Below are 16,446 nucleotides of genomic sequence, written 5' to 3'. Positions count from 1 at the left end.
CAACACTAGATGCTTGGCTTTCTGTTTCCATGTGGCTGGGAGGAGCAGGTCTTCAGACAGCCTGATATGCTCATGAGGATTTCTCAGTGCTGAAGGCACCTGTGGTGGTTCAGTGCCAGAAATCCCATGTGGTACCAAAGGACATTGTTGTGAATTAGGGCATGTCCAGGTGATAAGAGTCTTCCACAGTTTATCTCGCATTGCAAGCTGAAGGAAAAATATGGGAAAGGTTTAGGGAGTGGGAGAGGTGGTGTACAACGGTTGCTCTTTCAGGACTGTCACCACTTGTCTTGATCGTGACATGTGGAAGGATCAGCCCCTCCATCCAACCTTCAGGAGCCAACGCCTTTCAGCTAAAGGGAGAGGCAGAGAAACAGTTGTAGTCTGCAGCCAGTTTTGCAGCAAATAAAGAATTCTTTATATGTTTATGATACACCAAGATTTCTATATATTTGTAATATATATATATATATATATATATATATATATATATATATTCTGAAGACCTTTCTGCGTGGCCTCCAGGCTAGATGACAGTAACTGAAAGGTGATAATAGTACAAAATAATACAACAACGAGGTTCTTTGACAAGGTAGTGGTGACTTATAAACTTCAGGGTGGGGAGGTGATAGTGGCAGTTATCCCTCTCCAGGCCTCAGCTGATGTGGCAGTTTCAACTGCCGCTTTTCAGATGTTCCGTGGGGACCACAGAGGAGACTAGCACCCCCATCCATGAGAGCTCCCCAGCAACCATGCCCAGGTAGTACCAGGTGTTTCAATCACTGGGAGAAAGGCATCTCCTCACACATGCAGTTACATCAGGCATAGGCAAACTCGGCTCTCCAGATGTTTTGGGACTACAACTCCCATCATCCCTAGCTAACAGGACCAGTGGTCAGGGATGATGGGAGTTGTAGTCCCAACACATCTGGAGGGCCTATGCCTGAATTAGACACTATGCTGTTCGGAGCAGTGAAAGATGATAACAGAAACTATCCACATCCCAGCCTGGTGGTGATGGTAGTGTGGCTGAGAGTTCAGATCAGTGGTTTGGAACCTCCAGCCCATGGAACTATTCAGGCCTGCTAGGCCTCAGAAATTGGACTGCCAAACCATACCTACCTTTCCCATGTCTGCTGTCATATATGACATCAAGCAGGAGAAGTTCAAGCCATGAGGTCCTCATTTCTTCCTTGGTAGGGAAAACTGGCACTTTCAAAAGATGCCAAATATGAAAAGAGCCAAGTCTTGGCTGCAAAGGAAAAACCAGGAGCGCATTTCTGATTCGTTATTTGCAGCTACAGCTTGAATTCAAGCCAGGGAGGCAAAGGTAGAGTCTTCTTAAGGAGCTCCAGCTGCAAAGGGAGCTTTTTCCTTCACACCTGAAGGTACAGTCACCTGATAGACAGATCCAGTTCCCCATCCCTGTTTTAGATGGAGGTAGGTAAATGGGGGTGCAGTCTGAGGCTGTATCGGCTGCACTCTGATGCAAGGCTAGCAGCTACCCTACCTGCTGAAGGAATGTTTTTGTCTTCACAATACAGTACAAGCAATAAAATTCTCATGAAGACACCATCAATCTCCAGGGTTCTCCAAAGGAAACCCAAGACTACCTCTGGAACTTCCCACCCCTAGGGGAAAAGGAACAAGGAATGGTAATTTGTCTTTTATATTTCTGTGAGTTTGTGGGTGTCAGGCTCCTATAACCCCTGGATCCAGCAAGCGTTAGCATTTAATCAAGGCTGATATTGTTAAACTGGGTGCCAGACCCATTCTAACCCCTGGGCCCAGCAAGTGTTAAAATAGAAGGCAGGCTAGCTTCCTGTGTTTAGGTGATGGGCTGTTAAGAGAACCAAGAAAAGGGGCTTTGTGCCAGGTGACAAATGGGTGGGGCCCCTCCTTTCCTACTTCTTAGATAGTAAGAAAGACAAAAACCAGAGATTAGACTTGAAAGTGTGTGCAATGTGACCTAAAAGTTAAGCTGCAGGCTGGACAGCCAGAGAGGCAGAGCACCATGTTTGATCTCTGCTTGAATCCAAGGCTGCAGCTTTGGGAGAAACAAGGCCCTTTTGAGACGCTAATGCTGTGAACCCCTCCATTGTAGGCTTAGGTTGTGTATAGATATGCAAGGTAGGGGAAAGCAGTGCATTTTTTTCTAAAAAAATGTTTAGGGGTACTCTCATTTTCCTACTCCTATTGAAATACTGCCCCTCAGTGAGGCTAAACTTAGATTCACAAAATGTTTAGGGGTATGCATACCCCCAGAAAAAAAGCACTGGGGAAAAGTAAAGGTAAAGGACCCCTAGATGGTTAAGTCCAGTCAAAGGTGACTATGGGGTGCTGCACTCATCTCGCTTCCAGGCCAAGGGAGCTGGTGTTCATCCACAGACAGCTTTCTGGGTCATGTGGCCAGCGTGGCTAAACCGCTTCTGGCCATGATGGAAGCCAGAGCGCATGGAAGTGCCGTTTACCTTCCCAGCGCAGTGGTACCTATTTATCTTCTCGCACTGGCATGCTTTCAGACTGCTAGGTTGACAGAAGATGAGACAGCAACAGGAGCTCACCCCGTCGCGCAGGTTCGAACTGCTAACCTTCCGATCGGCAAGCCCAAGAGGCTCAGTGGTTTAGAGTCTCCGCTGTGTCTCATTTCCAAAAGGAAATGCAAACCCTGGGTAAGTTCCCGGAAACTCTGGGATCTTGCACTGCTCGGAGATTGGAGTGCTGTGCAACAATATGGTTTGTACTAGGTTGCGTCCCACTCAGTTCGAAACTTGACATCCTAAAGCATTTCTCGTAATGGGTTGACATTATGGGTAGCGGGGGTGAAGCACCATTTGCTCTCCCTGCTGCTAGCCTTTTCAAAGGCATGTTAATAACGTACTTGAAATGCAAGTTTGTTCAAAGGAGACGATCACTGTATTTGCCATACACCGGTAGCCTTCCAGGACCTGGAGCTTTCTCCTTTATTGACAAATGAGGGGTTCCTTAAGCAGTTCTTGTCTTTGCTTTCTGCGATTCACTGACCAAATGAGAACCCTGAACCAGCTGGTTGGCTGTGGAATGACAAGCGTTCTATTTTGCTCCTCCCTTCCCAGACTTCATGTGAATCAGCTAAACCAGAAATACAGGTAGAGAAAGAGGTGGAGGATTTCCAAAGGCAAATACCCTGACAGGACAGTAAAAAAACAAAAAAACCACGGCTTGAATGGAAAAATAACAGGGGAAAGTAGCTGTTCGAGAGAGCCTGGAGTGGTTGATACTCTTTCCAACGTGAAAATGGAAGAAGCCGAGGTGGACATTGATACTCTCATTGACGAGATGGATTACATTCCAGGTCACTTTCACTTAGATATGAACTTGAACTTTGAGTCTTCTTCACCTATGAATTTCCAAGGGAGAGACTTGAAGCTGAAACGAGAAAGCCTAACCTATGAGTTAGAGCTCGAAACTGGCTTGCAGCAGTATGCCATCAGAAACCTCCTTGGGGTCTTTTCTTTCTACCTGGAAGAAGTGGAGCAAGCCAAGGAGATTTTCCTCTGCATCTCTCAGGAGGACCCTGAGAATCTGAACACTTGGGCCAACCTCGCCTACGTTTATGACAGGCTAAACAACGAGCAAGAAGAGGCTAGGTGCACCGAAAGACTCTCCCTCTTAATGGGCTTGGATTCAGAAGACCACAAGCCGCAAGGGGACCCCCAGCTCAGAACAGCCCGTTGCTTGGCTGAGCAGGGCTATGCTTATGCCTTTGACGTTGGGCTGGTGAACGAAGAAGAGAAGATGGAGAAACTAACCGCAGGCCTCACTCTCTACGGCAAGGCTCTTGCTTATGGGAAGCAGGTAGGCAGGCTGTTTTACCTTCTGATGTCACTTGCCATTCAATGGGTCATTCATTGGAAGAGGGATACTAGCCAATACACACGCACACCCCTTTTCATTTTCTGTTTCAGAAGGCACACCATACCCATCTGTTGTCTAGAAATATTTTAGAAGTGTGGGTGCTGCATTAGTTGTTGTTATATATTTATTGCCTTTATATCCCAGCTTTTTCTCCAAAGAGCTCAAGGTCTCCCCCTCATCATTTAATCCCCACAACAACCCTTTGAGGTAGGTTAGGCATCTTAGCTGTTGATCTGTGTAGGGAAAGGTGCTTTTTTGTATGCTAGGCTATTTTGGAGGGAAACAACCCCTCTGGGAGCTGAGTCAGGCCAAGAGAAAGCTCTTCTCATTAAGAACCACCGCTTCATTTAAACCACTTGTAGCCTTCAAACACCTAATCCTGCATAAATGTGCAAGAGCAAACAAAAGGAGATGCCAATGGATAATATTGATAAGCCAACTTTTAGAATCAGAGCCCTAGATCCTCATGGCCTCTTGTGAGGCTGAGAGGCCCTTTTGTCCTGCTATGCTTCAACGGCACCTCAGTTCGATTGTGAAGCTCCCTGCTTTGGGAGGTGGCTCAGAGGGAGAGCATCTGCTTTGTGTTCAGAAGGTCCCAGGTTCAGTTCCTGGCATCTCCAAACAGGCCCCTGTCTGAAATCCTGGGGAGCTGCTGCCAGTCAGTGTTGACAATACTAAGCTAAATGGACCAATGGCCTGACTCTGTGCAAGGCAGCTTCCTATGGAGGTGTCTCTGCTCTCTATCTCCCCTGGCTTCTCACTGCTTGACCAAGACTGTTCTGTTCCAGCAGGCATTTGACCTGATGGGTTGAAGCTTTTTTGTATGTGTGTGTGGTTAATAACCACCCTGTTAGGAAAAAGCTGCTACAATATGTCAGACCCATAGTCTTTGCAGCAGATGAAATGGCTTGCACATGTGTCACAACCAGCCCATGATAGCTTTCTGGGGCATTGCTCAGACACATCAGGTTACAGCAACAGCTGCCAGCCGGGCAATGCATTCTGCTAGCCTCGTTCACCACCATGAAGCTGACACACAGGTACAAAGTCAGGGCATGACACTCACCTTTCTAGCACAGTGCTGCATAGGAGCTTCAGGTCTTTAGGTTCTTTTGAAAATGTGGCTTCAGAATCGCAGGGAAAGGTTGGAGGAACTTAACTGTAATCACCTCATTATTATGCACTCTAAAATCATATGTTTAGAATTCTACACCTCTAGTGACTCATTTTTTGGTTGGTCATGTCATGTTTTATGATATGCATGTACAATTTTTGTAATAAGAAAATAATAAAAAAAATCTTTTTAAAAAAAAGTTGGAGGACTGGAAACAGCTATGGACACTGGTGGAGGTGGGGCTTGTTTTGGTATCCTCCCAGATGGGAGGAGCATGCTGCCAGAGGGGAGGGGGTAAATTTAAACAAGGATTCTGTAACTGGGCGCAACCTTGATCAATTTAAAAAATAAATCTAAGATGCTTTAGACATGTGGCTTTAAGAAAGAACCAGACATAACCAAAGATGAGGCCAATTCAAATATTTTATTTGGAATGTTCAAACCTATTAGACAAGTGGTTGCAGTGCTCCCAAGAAGTCTCTGAACAGCCCTCTGCACCAATTTCTAACACTATCCAGTTTTCTGATTAGATGCTTTTTAAATATTCTGGACTACTTGGCTCAAGCTGTCCAAACAAAGGTGCAACCTTTTGCACACCCAGTTTATCATCCCCTGCAGCGACAGACAACAGGGAATATGCAGGTGGCTGAACTGGAGCACTGTTTGTCAAAGCAAAATGTTTGCACTCAGGGGCAGGGCTATATTTATGTTTAAACTACAACTGTACAGAGTCCAAACTTCTTAAGACATTAGAGAAAGCAGCAGCAGTGGGGGGGGACGGGACATCAAACTAACCATACTAGTAACGACAAAAGTGTTTCAGAAAATAATTGCCACCTTGAGTCACATAAAAATGTTGCTATTCTACCTGTTTTGCTCAGAGCTTATTTTAGCTACAGCCCGTTTCCTGTTACTCATGGCTGCCCAATTAAATAAATCTTAGCTAATTAGTCTGAGTTGTTTATTGATCGATCGATCAATCAATCAATAATCAATTGAATGTGAATCAATGTGTATATATCAGCATATATACAGACACACAGAGAGACAAGAAAAAGAATATGTTCTCTGGATTGTGCTCCTTGGAATTAATCCAACTGATATCAGTGGGATTTACTTCTAGAAATGAAAGAATTGGTCAGTTTTGATTTCTTTTAGTTTCCCATTTTCCCAGTCTTAAGTTCATTTCATCACATTCCTGCATCAGTTTGTGATTTTCTTGTCACCATTTAATGTGCATCTCTGCTAATATGCATTGCATTATTAATATTACATTATTGAACATGGCAAGGACAGGAGTAGCTGCCAAAGTCCTTGATTTAATGGCGCAACTGGTGTTCAGCACAGACCTGAAGGCACCTGAAGCCCATCACCTTAGAGAAGCTAAGCAGGTGGCTGGTTGGGTGGCCACTGCTTGGGAACCACATGAATGCCACCTTGGATTCCACAACCAAAGAATGGTTGGAAAATAAATAGAAGGCAATGATATTTTAAAATGTATTTGCAGGGAGGCAAATACTGCTTTTCTAAGAACTTCTCTCTCCCTCTTTCAGATCCCTTTGGAGGAGAAACGAAGCTGGTACTTCACTATGGCCACCCTGCACATCAGGTGAGGCAAGAATCCAGGATGAAAAGCCACCTCAGAGGAAACAGAAACAAGATGGGCTCTGAGGGGCAAGTCTAGAACTTTTTGTGATGGAATCCACTTAGGGCTTATCCACATTTACTTTTTGCCCCGTGCTTTCTTGGGCACAGGTCTGTGCTTCCCCGGTTTCTGTCTGAGTGCTCTATAAAAATTAGCCCGATGCTTTCCCCAGGAAAACCCAATATTTACTGTTGAATTAGAGCAAATGGTAGGGTTGCCATAGTTTTTGAGCTATTTTTAATGAAATTCGCCAAAATCTACACTACCGACGTGGGCTGCCATATGTCCAGATTTTCCCAGACATTTCAGTGATTTCTGACTATGTCCAGGAAATCCTGGACGCGCAGCAGCCCTAGTAAATGGCAACTCATGTTTTCTACGGATTGCCGTTTGCTCCAATGCCAGTGAGTTTCGTGGCTGAGTGGCCCAACTAGACATCACTGCATCAGATTCCTAGCATGTTTTTCAATCATAAATTCTGCCATCGCCAGACTTGGATCAGAGGTGTGGTCCTATGATGTCCTATTCCCCTACCCTGGCTGAAATTTGTCTCACAAGGGACGAGTTGCAGGTAATGGGGGAGCAATTCAGGTCAGGAAAGCAGCATTAGAAAAGAGTTAAACAAGAAACAAAAAACCCTAACACTGCTGCCCTGATCTGAATCAGGATTCCTGTGACCGCATTTATCATTATTCATAACTGCAAGATCTCCATGAGGACATCTGATCACAGACCTCCCAGAATTATATGGTTTGACCCATAGTCCAGTGCTGTAGTCCAGCCTACGCCAAGCAGGTACCTTCCAGCTGTTTTGGACTACAACTCTCCATCAACCTCAGTCAGCATGGCTGATGGGGAGTCATGGTTCAAAACAGCTCAAGGGCACCAGGTTGGCAAAGGCCACTATACCACACAAGAACTTCTGGAGTGAGTTAAGGCCCAACATGGACGAAGCATATCACTTTCAGATGCAAAAAGAAAAGGAGAAAGGCAGGTTCAGGAGGGGCAGCTGTCAGCTCTGCCCCCTGGCACAGCACGAGTCCCTAGCCTGCATTCCTATTCACTAAAGCCGGGTGCAGGCTAGGATCCAGGAAGGGCACCGCTGTTCCAGTTCCCTCGTCGGTGCCCCAGTGAAGCCTCTGCTGTCCCGCAACGCTGCTGCACCAAGAGGGGTGAATGGACTTTGCAGCAAAAAAAAAATCACCCTTTACCTTTTTAGCCTTGGAAGGAAAGTTACTTACCTGGAAATTGTTAGGATATTTCCGTTCCACCTTAAAAGGGAGCAGGCCATGAGTCACAGAGTCTGCGTATTTCCTGTTCACAGGATGTTTCTGTTTCTGTTGCTTTCGTTTTCTCTCTGTGTCGGAGACACTGACGCAGGCAGTCATGTCTTTCTTTGTTCTGATCAACGCTGAATAAAACTTGTAAATAATGCTCTCCTGCGTGCGACTTTTGCTGGGAATTATCTGCTGATAGAGTGTGCATGAGCTCTAGAATGTGGCAAGATATTTTCTAGAAACTCATGTCGCTAATTGCTGATACTGCGTGCCTACGGGAGATCGATGGATCGTCCGGCAGACGGCTTGGGGCCATGATGGACTTTGTCTCCCTGGCAGTATCCCAACTGAAGTAGGACTTACTTCTGAGTAGATGCACTATTGCACTATTATTAGAGTTAAGCATTTGTGGATTAGGGCCTAATTTATCAGCGCTATAGTCTTAGAGCCACCATAGCGCACAGGGAAATACTTATTTTGAATGAGCATAAGTACTGTTGTTAAGGCTAGGTTGAGTGGGTGGGGGGTTGTTTTCCATTTACTTCTGCTATGTTTCTTGTTGGCTGTATTTCATATACTGTGCTGGTAGGCACCTTGCACCATACAGAACTATGAACCAATCAGCATTAGATCAAAGACAACCACAGAGATTTTGATCCACGATCTTTCCTCCCTATGGGGGTTTTGTTACAAAATCAGTTACAAAATCTGTTTGTTTGTTACAAAATTTTGTTACAAAATTTTGTTACAAAATCAGAGAGAAATCAATTGTCGTGGAAAGCACAGTGTGAACAATATAGACACATGAAAATTAGAAAGGACAAAGAACAATTCTTTGCAGAAAGACTTGCCAAAGCATCATTCATTACTGTATAAGGCGCAACATTTGACAAGTTTTAAAAACAAGATGTGCCTTAATCTTTCCCTCCCCAGTTATGACCACTCCCAAAGCTGTTTCCCAACACTGCAACTAGCCTAGAAAAAAGCCTTCTATTGGCTACAACCAATGGTTTAGCTATAACAAGTGTTCCTTCCTATAACTGAAGTAGAAATGGTATATTTTTTAAAAAAGATTAATCATACTACATGGGGTAAAGGTAAAGGTAAAGGGACCCCTGACCATTAGGTCCAGTCGTGACTGACTCTGGGGTTGCGGAGCTCATCTCGCTTTACTGGCCGAGGGAGCCGGCATACAGCTTCCGGGTCCTGTGGCCAGCATGACTAAGCCGCTTCTGGCGAACCAGAGCAGCGCACGGAAACACCGTTTACCTTCCCGCCGGAAGGTATCTACTTGCACTTTGATGTGCTTTCGAACTGCTAGGTTGGCAGGAGCTGGGTCCGAGCAATGGGACTTCACTATATGGGGTACTATACTACGATAGACATATAATTGTAAAGTTCTTGTTAAAAATATTTTTTCTTTTCTTTTTCTTTTCTCAGTCACTCCTCTGTTTTCTTCACTTCTCACTTCCCTCCATGGCCCCCCATTTACACGACTTTCACCTGTGCCCCCCTTGGAATATCCTTAAGGCCCCCAGTTGAGAAACGCTGCTCAAAGGGTTATTTTGCAGCAGATGGTGGTTATTTTGGGGAACTATATATTGCATTTTATGTCTTTTGTATTTTATATTAACTGTTTTGAAATATTGCTGCCAAACCCATTGGATGGGGAGTGGCATTTGGAGTAAATCATTTGCTTGCCAGTTTTAGAGCTCTGTATATGCAGAACAACAAATCACAATAGCCTTTTTCTCTCTTCACTTCAGGTTGGATGCGATGTGGATGAACAAGGGCAACGATGAGGGGAAAAGGTTGCCAGCCTTCAACAGAACCTTGGTTTTGCTTCAGCAAGTCCTGAAGTGCTCCAGCCTACATTATAGAGGTAGGAGAAGTCACTTGCACAATCGAAACCATGTAATTACATGTGTAATTCACACATGCAGCTCTGCATCCCGCAAGACTGTTGCAACCCAGGTGTGTGTAATTGGGCTCTTCAGCTCAGCTAGCAGAAGTTCAACTGAGTCTTCATTGCTGCAATCTCCATGCCCACTGAGGCAAGCTACTGTGCTCTTTATTTTCACAAGTGGTTTGTTTCATCAGCTAGGAAACCTCAGTGCTTGGTTTAAGGTGGCATAAAACGTTCCTTTGGAACTTTTCTACTATAACCCAACCTCAGTAACTGTCTGTAAATCATTTTGAATTGCTTTGGAGAAGGTAGAGTGGAATTTACAATGCCGTTTGTAATATGTTGCCCTGCTTTCAATTCTGTCCTCCTTCTCTTCTAGCCTTGGCCTGGTGCTATCTTGGGATATTGTTTGAAAGGAAAGATTCCTTCTCAGATACCCCTATGGCTATTCATGACTGTGGGTACTCTGGGACAGATCCCCTCGACTGCTTTGGAAAAGTAGGTTACGAGTTGTTGGTTTTTTTTGGGGGGGGGGTCCTGTCTGGATGATACCATGGGCCCCTATCTGGGGGGGGGGGGGGGAGGAATGCTTAAGAACACGCTTTCCAAACCAGTTCCTTTGTCAGGTTAATGGCTTTACCTGGCTAGTTAAGGACCATGATTTAGCATAATCAAAGAAGTTGCTCTGTACCATAAAACAAATGGGTGAGATTTTTCCCACACACCCCTCACCCAGCTGCAGGGCTGGATTAACCATTAAGCAAAATGGGGGGGGGGCACCACAGAAATTCTCCTTTGATGGGTTTTCAACATTAATAGTCACACATTGCTCAGCTGAGCTTCCATTTTCTCACTTGAAGTACCTTATATCAAAAATCCCAACAGAACAACTATGCAATAAGGCAGGCTGGGTGCCTTATTTCTACTAAGTTTAGAAGCAGATGTGTTGCGTAAGGTTAGTTTTGAGGATCTGATCAAAGACTTTGCAATTAGAAAAAGTAGGAGAAAAATTTGTCAAATATAAATAAAGTGGAAGTACTGTATACAAAAGTATACAAAAAGTATGCAAAAAGTATACAAAAATAAACATTGTTTTCCACCTTACTGTGGGTTTTGTTTCATCTTGAAAGATAAAATGTTATTTTACTGTTTATAACTGTTTATATTTTGAATAAGATATATATGGAGGCCCTCTAAATTATCTTAATCTGGCCCTGCCCTGCTGCTAGCAGAACAATAGCCAGAGTGGGTGGAGCTGCAAAGCTGAAGCTAGAAGCTGCAGAGAGAGATGTATTTGGCCTGTGCTAGATCCAAGGCTGTGGCCAGTGGAGAAGCAAGATCTGTTGGGGTGTTAATGCTGTGAGTGTTTCAAGTGGTGCTTTTTATAATTATGGATGTATGCGGGTGTATTATAAAACAAAGACCCCTTCTACCCTTGAGGATGAACACAAAACTAGAATTCGTTGACTCTGGGTGTACCTATTATTGGCTTCCCTGTCTTCCCCCCTTTCCAATGGGTGCCAGCTACCACTTGCTTATGAGTAGATATATATAAGGCAGTGCTGTACGTAGTTGACAGAAGGGAAGAGATACCCTCTTTTGCTCATTTCCTTCTCATCCAGAGCAAGGTGCCACCTCAATTCACGTCCTCACACACTTCAGTCCTTCCAAAGGGCATAATGTACAATGGCGGCCAAGCTGAATGTTGACACATAAATTTCTCCTTTCATTGCCCATTGTTCAACAGAGCAAGGAGAAGTTCACTAATGGAACAATGTATTGTGGATTTGTTTGTTTTTAAGGCAATAGAGATAGCTAGAGAAAACCCACTGGTTCTGAACCGCCTAGCAAAAATCTTCCACTTCCTTGGCAAGCAAGAGATGGCAATGGCAGTCTGCAACATGGCCTTAGATGTGCTGCCAGATCCAGTACTTAACTGGCAGGCATATTGCATGCGTGCCAAGGTATGTATTTCTCCTTTAAAAACAAGGCCTTTGTAACATACAAGTGCTATGGGAGACCAGCTGGGGGTTGTGGTTTTTTTGTATTAATAGGGGCAGGGGTGGTGGTGTCTGTCAGCATTGTGTTTCCTGAAAAGCCATCAGTGCAGCTGCCTATCTGGGCAGCATCAATTATTTTGGTTTAACTGCATAAACAAAAAGTCTCTTCTTGCAACTTCTCCTAACGAGGGCACTGCTTAAATTCCAGTGCCACCAACTCTGTTAGAACATATGAACCTGCCTTGGTCCATCTAGCTTAGTAATCTCTGTGTCTATTTGATATAAGCTGTTTATTTTAAAGTTATTGTGACTTTTTTGTATTTGATCAGATTGTTATTAAGTATGCAATCTTTGTTGTCTGTTTTGTTACCTCTTCAGCTTGTAAACCACCTTGTGTATAGTAATTATAGGTGGTATACAAATTAAAAGTGAATGAAGGGCAGTATCTGGCAGAGGCAGTAATTTACTGATTTAGACTCTGAACTTAATGGACTTATGGGAGGGGGCTTCAGATGGTCGTATGCATTACTTCACTTAACTTCCATATGTGGTGAGTCAGCCTTGCTGTGTCTGAGGCCTCCCCTTCTCATTCTGAGGAATGGGGGGGGGGGTCCCACACTTCAGTCCCAAAATCCTACCTTGACTGTACCACCAGGTCTTTCCAAGCTCTGAGCCCTGAGACCCTTTTAACAAGAGAGGTTGGGGAATAGAGGAGAACAGTCATACAAACTAATGCGTAAGGAGGGGAGGGCAAAAAATAGTTTAATAGCTCTTTATTTTTAGATGCTGCTTAAACTATATTTGCGTGATTTGGATCGTGTGAAGATGGGCCTGGGAGGAATGCCAGACCAGAGAAACCTCTCTGATGCCAAAGCTGATCTTGAGAACGTCATGAAGGTGCATCCGTGTCTGAAGACTTACCTTGACCTAGGCCAGGTGAGTGAAAGCAACCACCTTGTCCAGACATATTCATTGTCTTCACTTTATTTTATCTGTATGATAATAAAGTGTTGTTGTTCATTCAAGCTTTAACAGGGCTAAGGCTGCATTCTTAACTTCAGTACCTTGGAAGCGAGCGTTATTTGAATCCAATAGTATTTTTGAGTAAACATTGTTAGCATTGCACTTTTTAATTATTTAATTTTAGTGTTAATTCTAGAGAGATCTGAGAAATGTAATCAGAATGTGATGAGAGCATATCCATTTTTAACCACTAGTAACATCTAGAGACGTTCCTGTATGTGCATGGATCTCTGAAGGGATGAGCAACATAAGGAGCTATTCTGAACTTTCAGTTCGACTACTTGCTATGGTTTTATTTGGTGTGACTCACCCACAAGCCAGGTGCTTGGGAGGAAGCCTTGTCGAAGTGGCCATAGTTTGTGAATCTTTTGTTCCCTTCTCTAAAATAATACATTAATTTAATAGAAAGTTCCTGCCTAGCAGCCTACTTAACCAACTCAAGGTTCCAATGGTGTTGACCTATGTAAAGCCCTGACGTTGCCCTGGAATAGCTTTGTCTCTGTGGGGTGTGCTCTCTCCCTCAACTTGCCCATTCTGAGGGGAAAATGCTTTCAGATAAAAAATGAAGAGCTGAATGTCACTGAGGTCCTGTTTTAGTTTCTTTAATGATTGATCATACAGGGGCTTCTTGACTATAACTCTGTTATTACACAGCCTCACTGTTAACACACAGCCTCACTCTACAAGCTTTTAAGAAAGGGAGGGGAAACCTATGGCCCTCCAGATGTTGCTGGACTACAACTCCCATCATGCCTCACCATTGGCCATTGCTGGCAGGAAATGCAGCCTAACAACTACCAGAGTGCCACAGGTTCCCCCCCCCCCCCGTGCTTTAAGAGAAAGTACAAGATATTCAAGAAAAAAAATTATGGTTCATTACCATTATATTAAAAAATGTATTTTCTGGCTGTTACTCAACAGTGAACATTTATGGATTTGTTTTCTCCAAGCTGTAAGCCATCTTTGTTATTTTGACATGTTTGTTTAAATAAATACTGAGTGTTCCTCCTTTCCCTCCCTGCCCATCCACTGCTCTTCTAGGTATGTTACTACATGGGAGTAGATGCCATGCAGGAACTTTTACTTGTAGATGAAAATGCCGTGAACAATGCCCTCGTGTTCTTTGCTAAAGCCATGGAATTAGACCTGGGGAATGTTTTGCCTGAAATCCAGCTGCTGAGGGGGAAATGCCTTCGGATAAAAAATGAAGACCTGAATGCCATGGAATGCTTCAAGCAGGCAATAGAGCTGGATGGTGTGGGTTCTGTTTACACAGAGAGCTTCCGTTGCTTAATGGAAATGCTGCTTGCCTTGTTCAGTCAGAAGAGGATGAATACAGAGATGCTGATGAAGGAAGTAGAGTTGTGGGTGAAGAAGGCTGAGGAGAAATATCCCAAACAGCGAGTGCAGCAGGAGCTTAGGCTAGTGTGTCGTCACTACACAGCTGAGGTACTTGAGCTCTCCAAAGCCATGGTGGCCAGAGGGAAGACTGAGCTGGTGAAATTGCTCTTTGAGACCATGAAGTGTGACTTTAACAAAGGTAGACGGAATGAACGCTCACTCTCCTTTTGAATGGCTGGTTTGCTTTTCAGCCACGTGGCATAGCAAGAGGTTTAGCTCTCCCCATAGTTTGCGGAAAGAATTATGAAAAGCTATATAATAAAATGTGATACTTTCTAGAGCACCCACCAAGTATTATTCTCCCATATACATGGAGGAGTCGAGGTATGTGTGCTCATATTAAAAAATGAGCATGCTTAATTTTTTCCAAAGCAAAACATTAAACAAGCTCAAAACATTTACACTATGTATGTATGTATGTATGTATGTATGTATGCATAGCACACAGAAGCAGGTCAACAGGAGATAAAATAGCCTTCATTTATTACTGGGAAGCAGGTAAGGTGTAAGTGATTTACAGCAACACTCTGATTTTTAAAAATTGGCAACGAGAAATTTCAAGGTATATCTGGCAGGGTAAGAAGCCGAGGATAAAATTTAAGATATTGACAGACGTTAAAGAAAGAGGAGGCTTCGTCCTGCCAGACTTGAAATTGTATTATGAAGCATCTTGCCTCTGTTGGTTGAAGGAATGGATAAAATTAGAAGACACAGATGTGTTAGATCTGGAAGGTTTTGATAATAGATTTGGGTGGCACGCGTATTTGTGGTATGACAAGAAACGGGTACATAACGGTTTTGAAAATCACATTATAAGAAGGTCTCTGATTGAAGTGTGGGAAAGATATAAAAACTTGTTGGAACAAAAAACTCCATATTGGTTGTCGCCATTGGAGGCGATGAGTGTGAAGAAAGTCAATATGACAGGGGGTTGGGTGACATATGAGAAGTTAATGTGTAAAAGCGAAGGAAAATGGAAAATGAGATTATTTGAAGAAGTCAAGGATTATGTGAATGACTGGCTGCACTTTTTTCAAATTAATGAGATGTTCAGAAAAGATCTAAATCAGAGGGGTTTTGCTGATAAAGAATCAAAATTTCAGACAGAAATACTGAATAATGACTACAAGATTTTAGCAAAAATGTATAAGATATTATTGGAATGGTGCACGAAGGATGAGGAGGTAAAATCAGTTATGATTGATTGGGCCAGAGATATGGGGCTCAACCATCAAAACTTAATGTGACCAGATATTGATACTTATGTCCTTGCTTTGGATATATACATTCATTTAACTTAATTGTAGCAACCTAGGGATGTGCTCTTCCGTTTGGAAGAAAACCACCACCATCACCCCATATTTTTCACTTAATGAAAAAGAGATATAATAGCAGATGTTTATTTAGAATTTTAAAAAAAATCAAGAATATGTAGGTACCTGTTTGGTTTTGTCTGTTGAAAATATAGAATGAAAGCCTCCAAATTCACTATATTTTGTTGTTAGGTATGTTTTACATTTTCTGCACCTGCCTTTGAATCAATCGTTGTCTTCACATATCACGTGGGCTTCTTGCTAGGCCACATATTGAACTCACAGAATGGATTAATTCTGAACGGATTGTGGGGCTGTTCTTTTGCCACATTTCCAGAACAATTAATTAAAACCACCAGATATGTTAACAGTCATATTCAGAATCACATATCCAGTAACTTATTTACTGATCTTATCAAGTATGCAACCCATGGGTGCCAACTTCCTGAGACCCTGCATGGCTGAGCACCTACAAAATTCCCCATATAGAGGACGGGAACCCACACATTTCAGTGCCAAGGCCATACACGCTGCATGGCACCCATGGCCACGGCACCAAGCTGGCACTCCTGTGCAACCAGTTACATTGGTGCTGCTATTCTGAGATATACTCACTGCATTTAAATAATGAATTTCTTGCGGGACTCTCCAAATAGCCAACACCTGTTGATTCATGCTTGGACATTAGCTCATGTGATAGTTTAAGCTGTTCCTGGTCGCAAGACATGTTGTTAGCCTGGCAAGGAAAAGACAGTCTCTAAATTGTCAATGCGTCCTTCATTCTGATCTTATAGGAATGTTTCAAGCGATCTAATGTGGCATTATAATAGAAGAAAAACAGCACATGCTACACGGCGAATATCAGCCAAG

The 16,446-nt window shown here is 43.4% G+C and overlaps 1 protein-coding gene across 4 annotated transcripts; it reads left to right on the top strand.

Moving 5' to 3' along the window:
* The first annotated feature begins 31 nt into the window (after positions 1–31).
* Positions 32–16,437, top strand: TTC22 (tetratricopeptide repeat domain 22). Of its 4 annotated transcripts, none has more exons than XM_083510193.1 (9): positions 32–169; positions 1,551–1,655; positions 3,096–3,837; positions 6,565–6,620; positions 9,700–9,815; positions 10,219–10,337; positions 11,642–11,803; positions 12,623–12,775; positions 13,904–14,662. In XM_083510193.1, the coding sequence occupies exons 3-9, from the start codon at positions 3,277–3,279 to the stop codon at positions 14,432–14,434; spliced, it is 1,698 nt and encodes a 565-aa protein (XP_083366319.1). In that variant the 5' UTR covers positions 32–169; positions 1,551–1,655; positions 3,096–3,276; the 3' UTR covers positions 14,435–14,662. The 4 variants fall into 4 exon arrangements, with proteins under 4 accessions (XP_083366319.1, XP_083366320.1, XP_083366321.1 ...); XM_083510195.1 differs by lacking the exons at positions 32–169; positions 1,551–1,655 and adding exons at positions 655–760; positions 16,371–16,437 and having other exon boundaries at positions 13,904–14,402; XM_083510194.1 differs by lacking the exon at positions 1,551–1,655 and having other exon boundaries at positions 33–169.
* Positions 16,438–16,446: the final 9 nt, after the last annotated feature.

Source organism: Podarcis liolepis (genome assembly GCF_965112155.1).
Source record: "Podarcis liolepis genome assembly, chromosome: 6".
NCBI lineage: Eukaryota > Metazoa > Chordata > Lepidosauria > Squamata > Lacertidae > Podarcis > Podarcis liolepis.
This window is presented reverse-complemented; position numbering and strand designations above follow the sequence as displayed.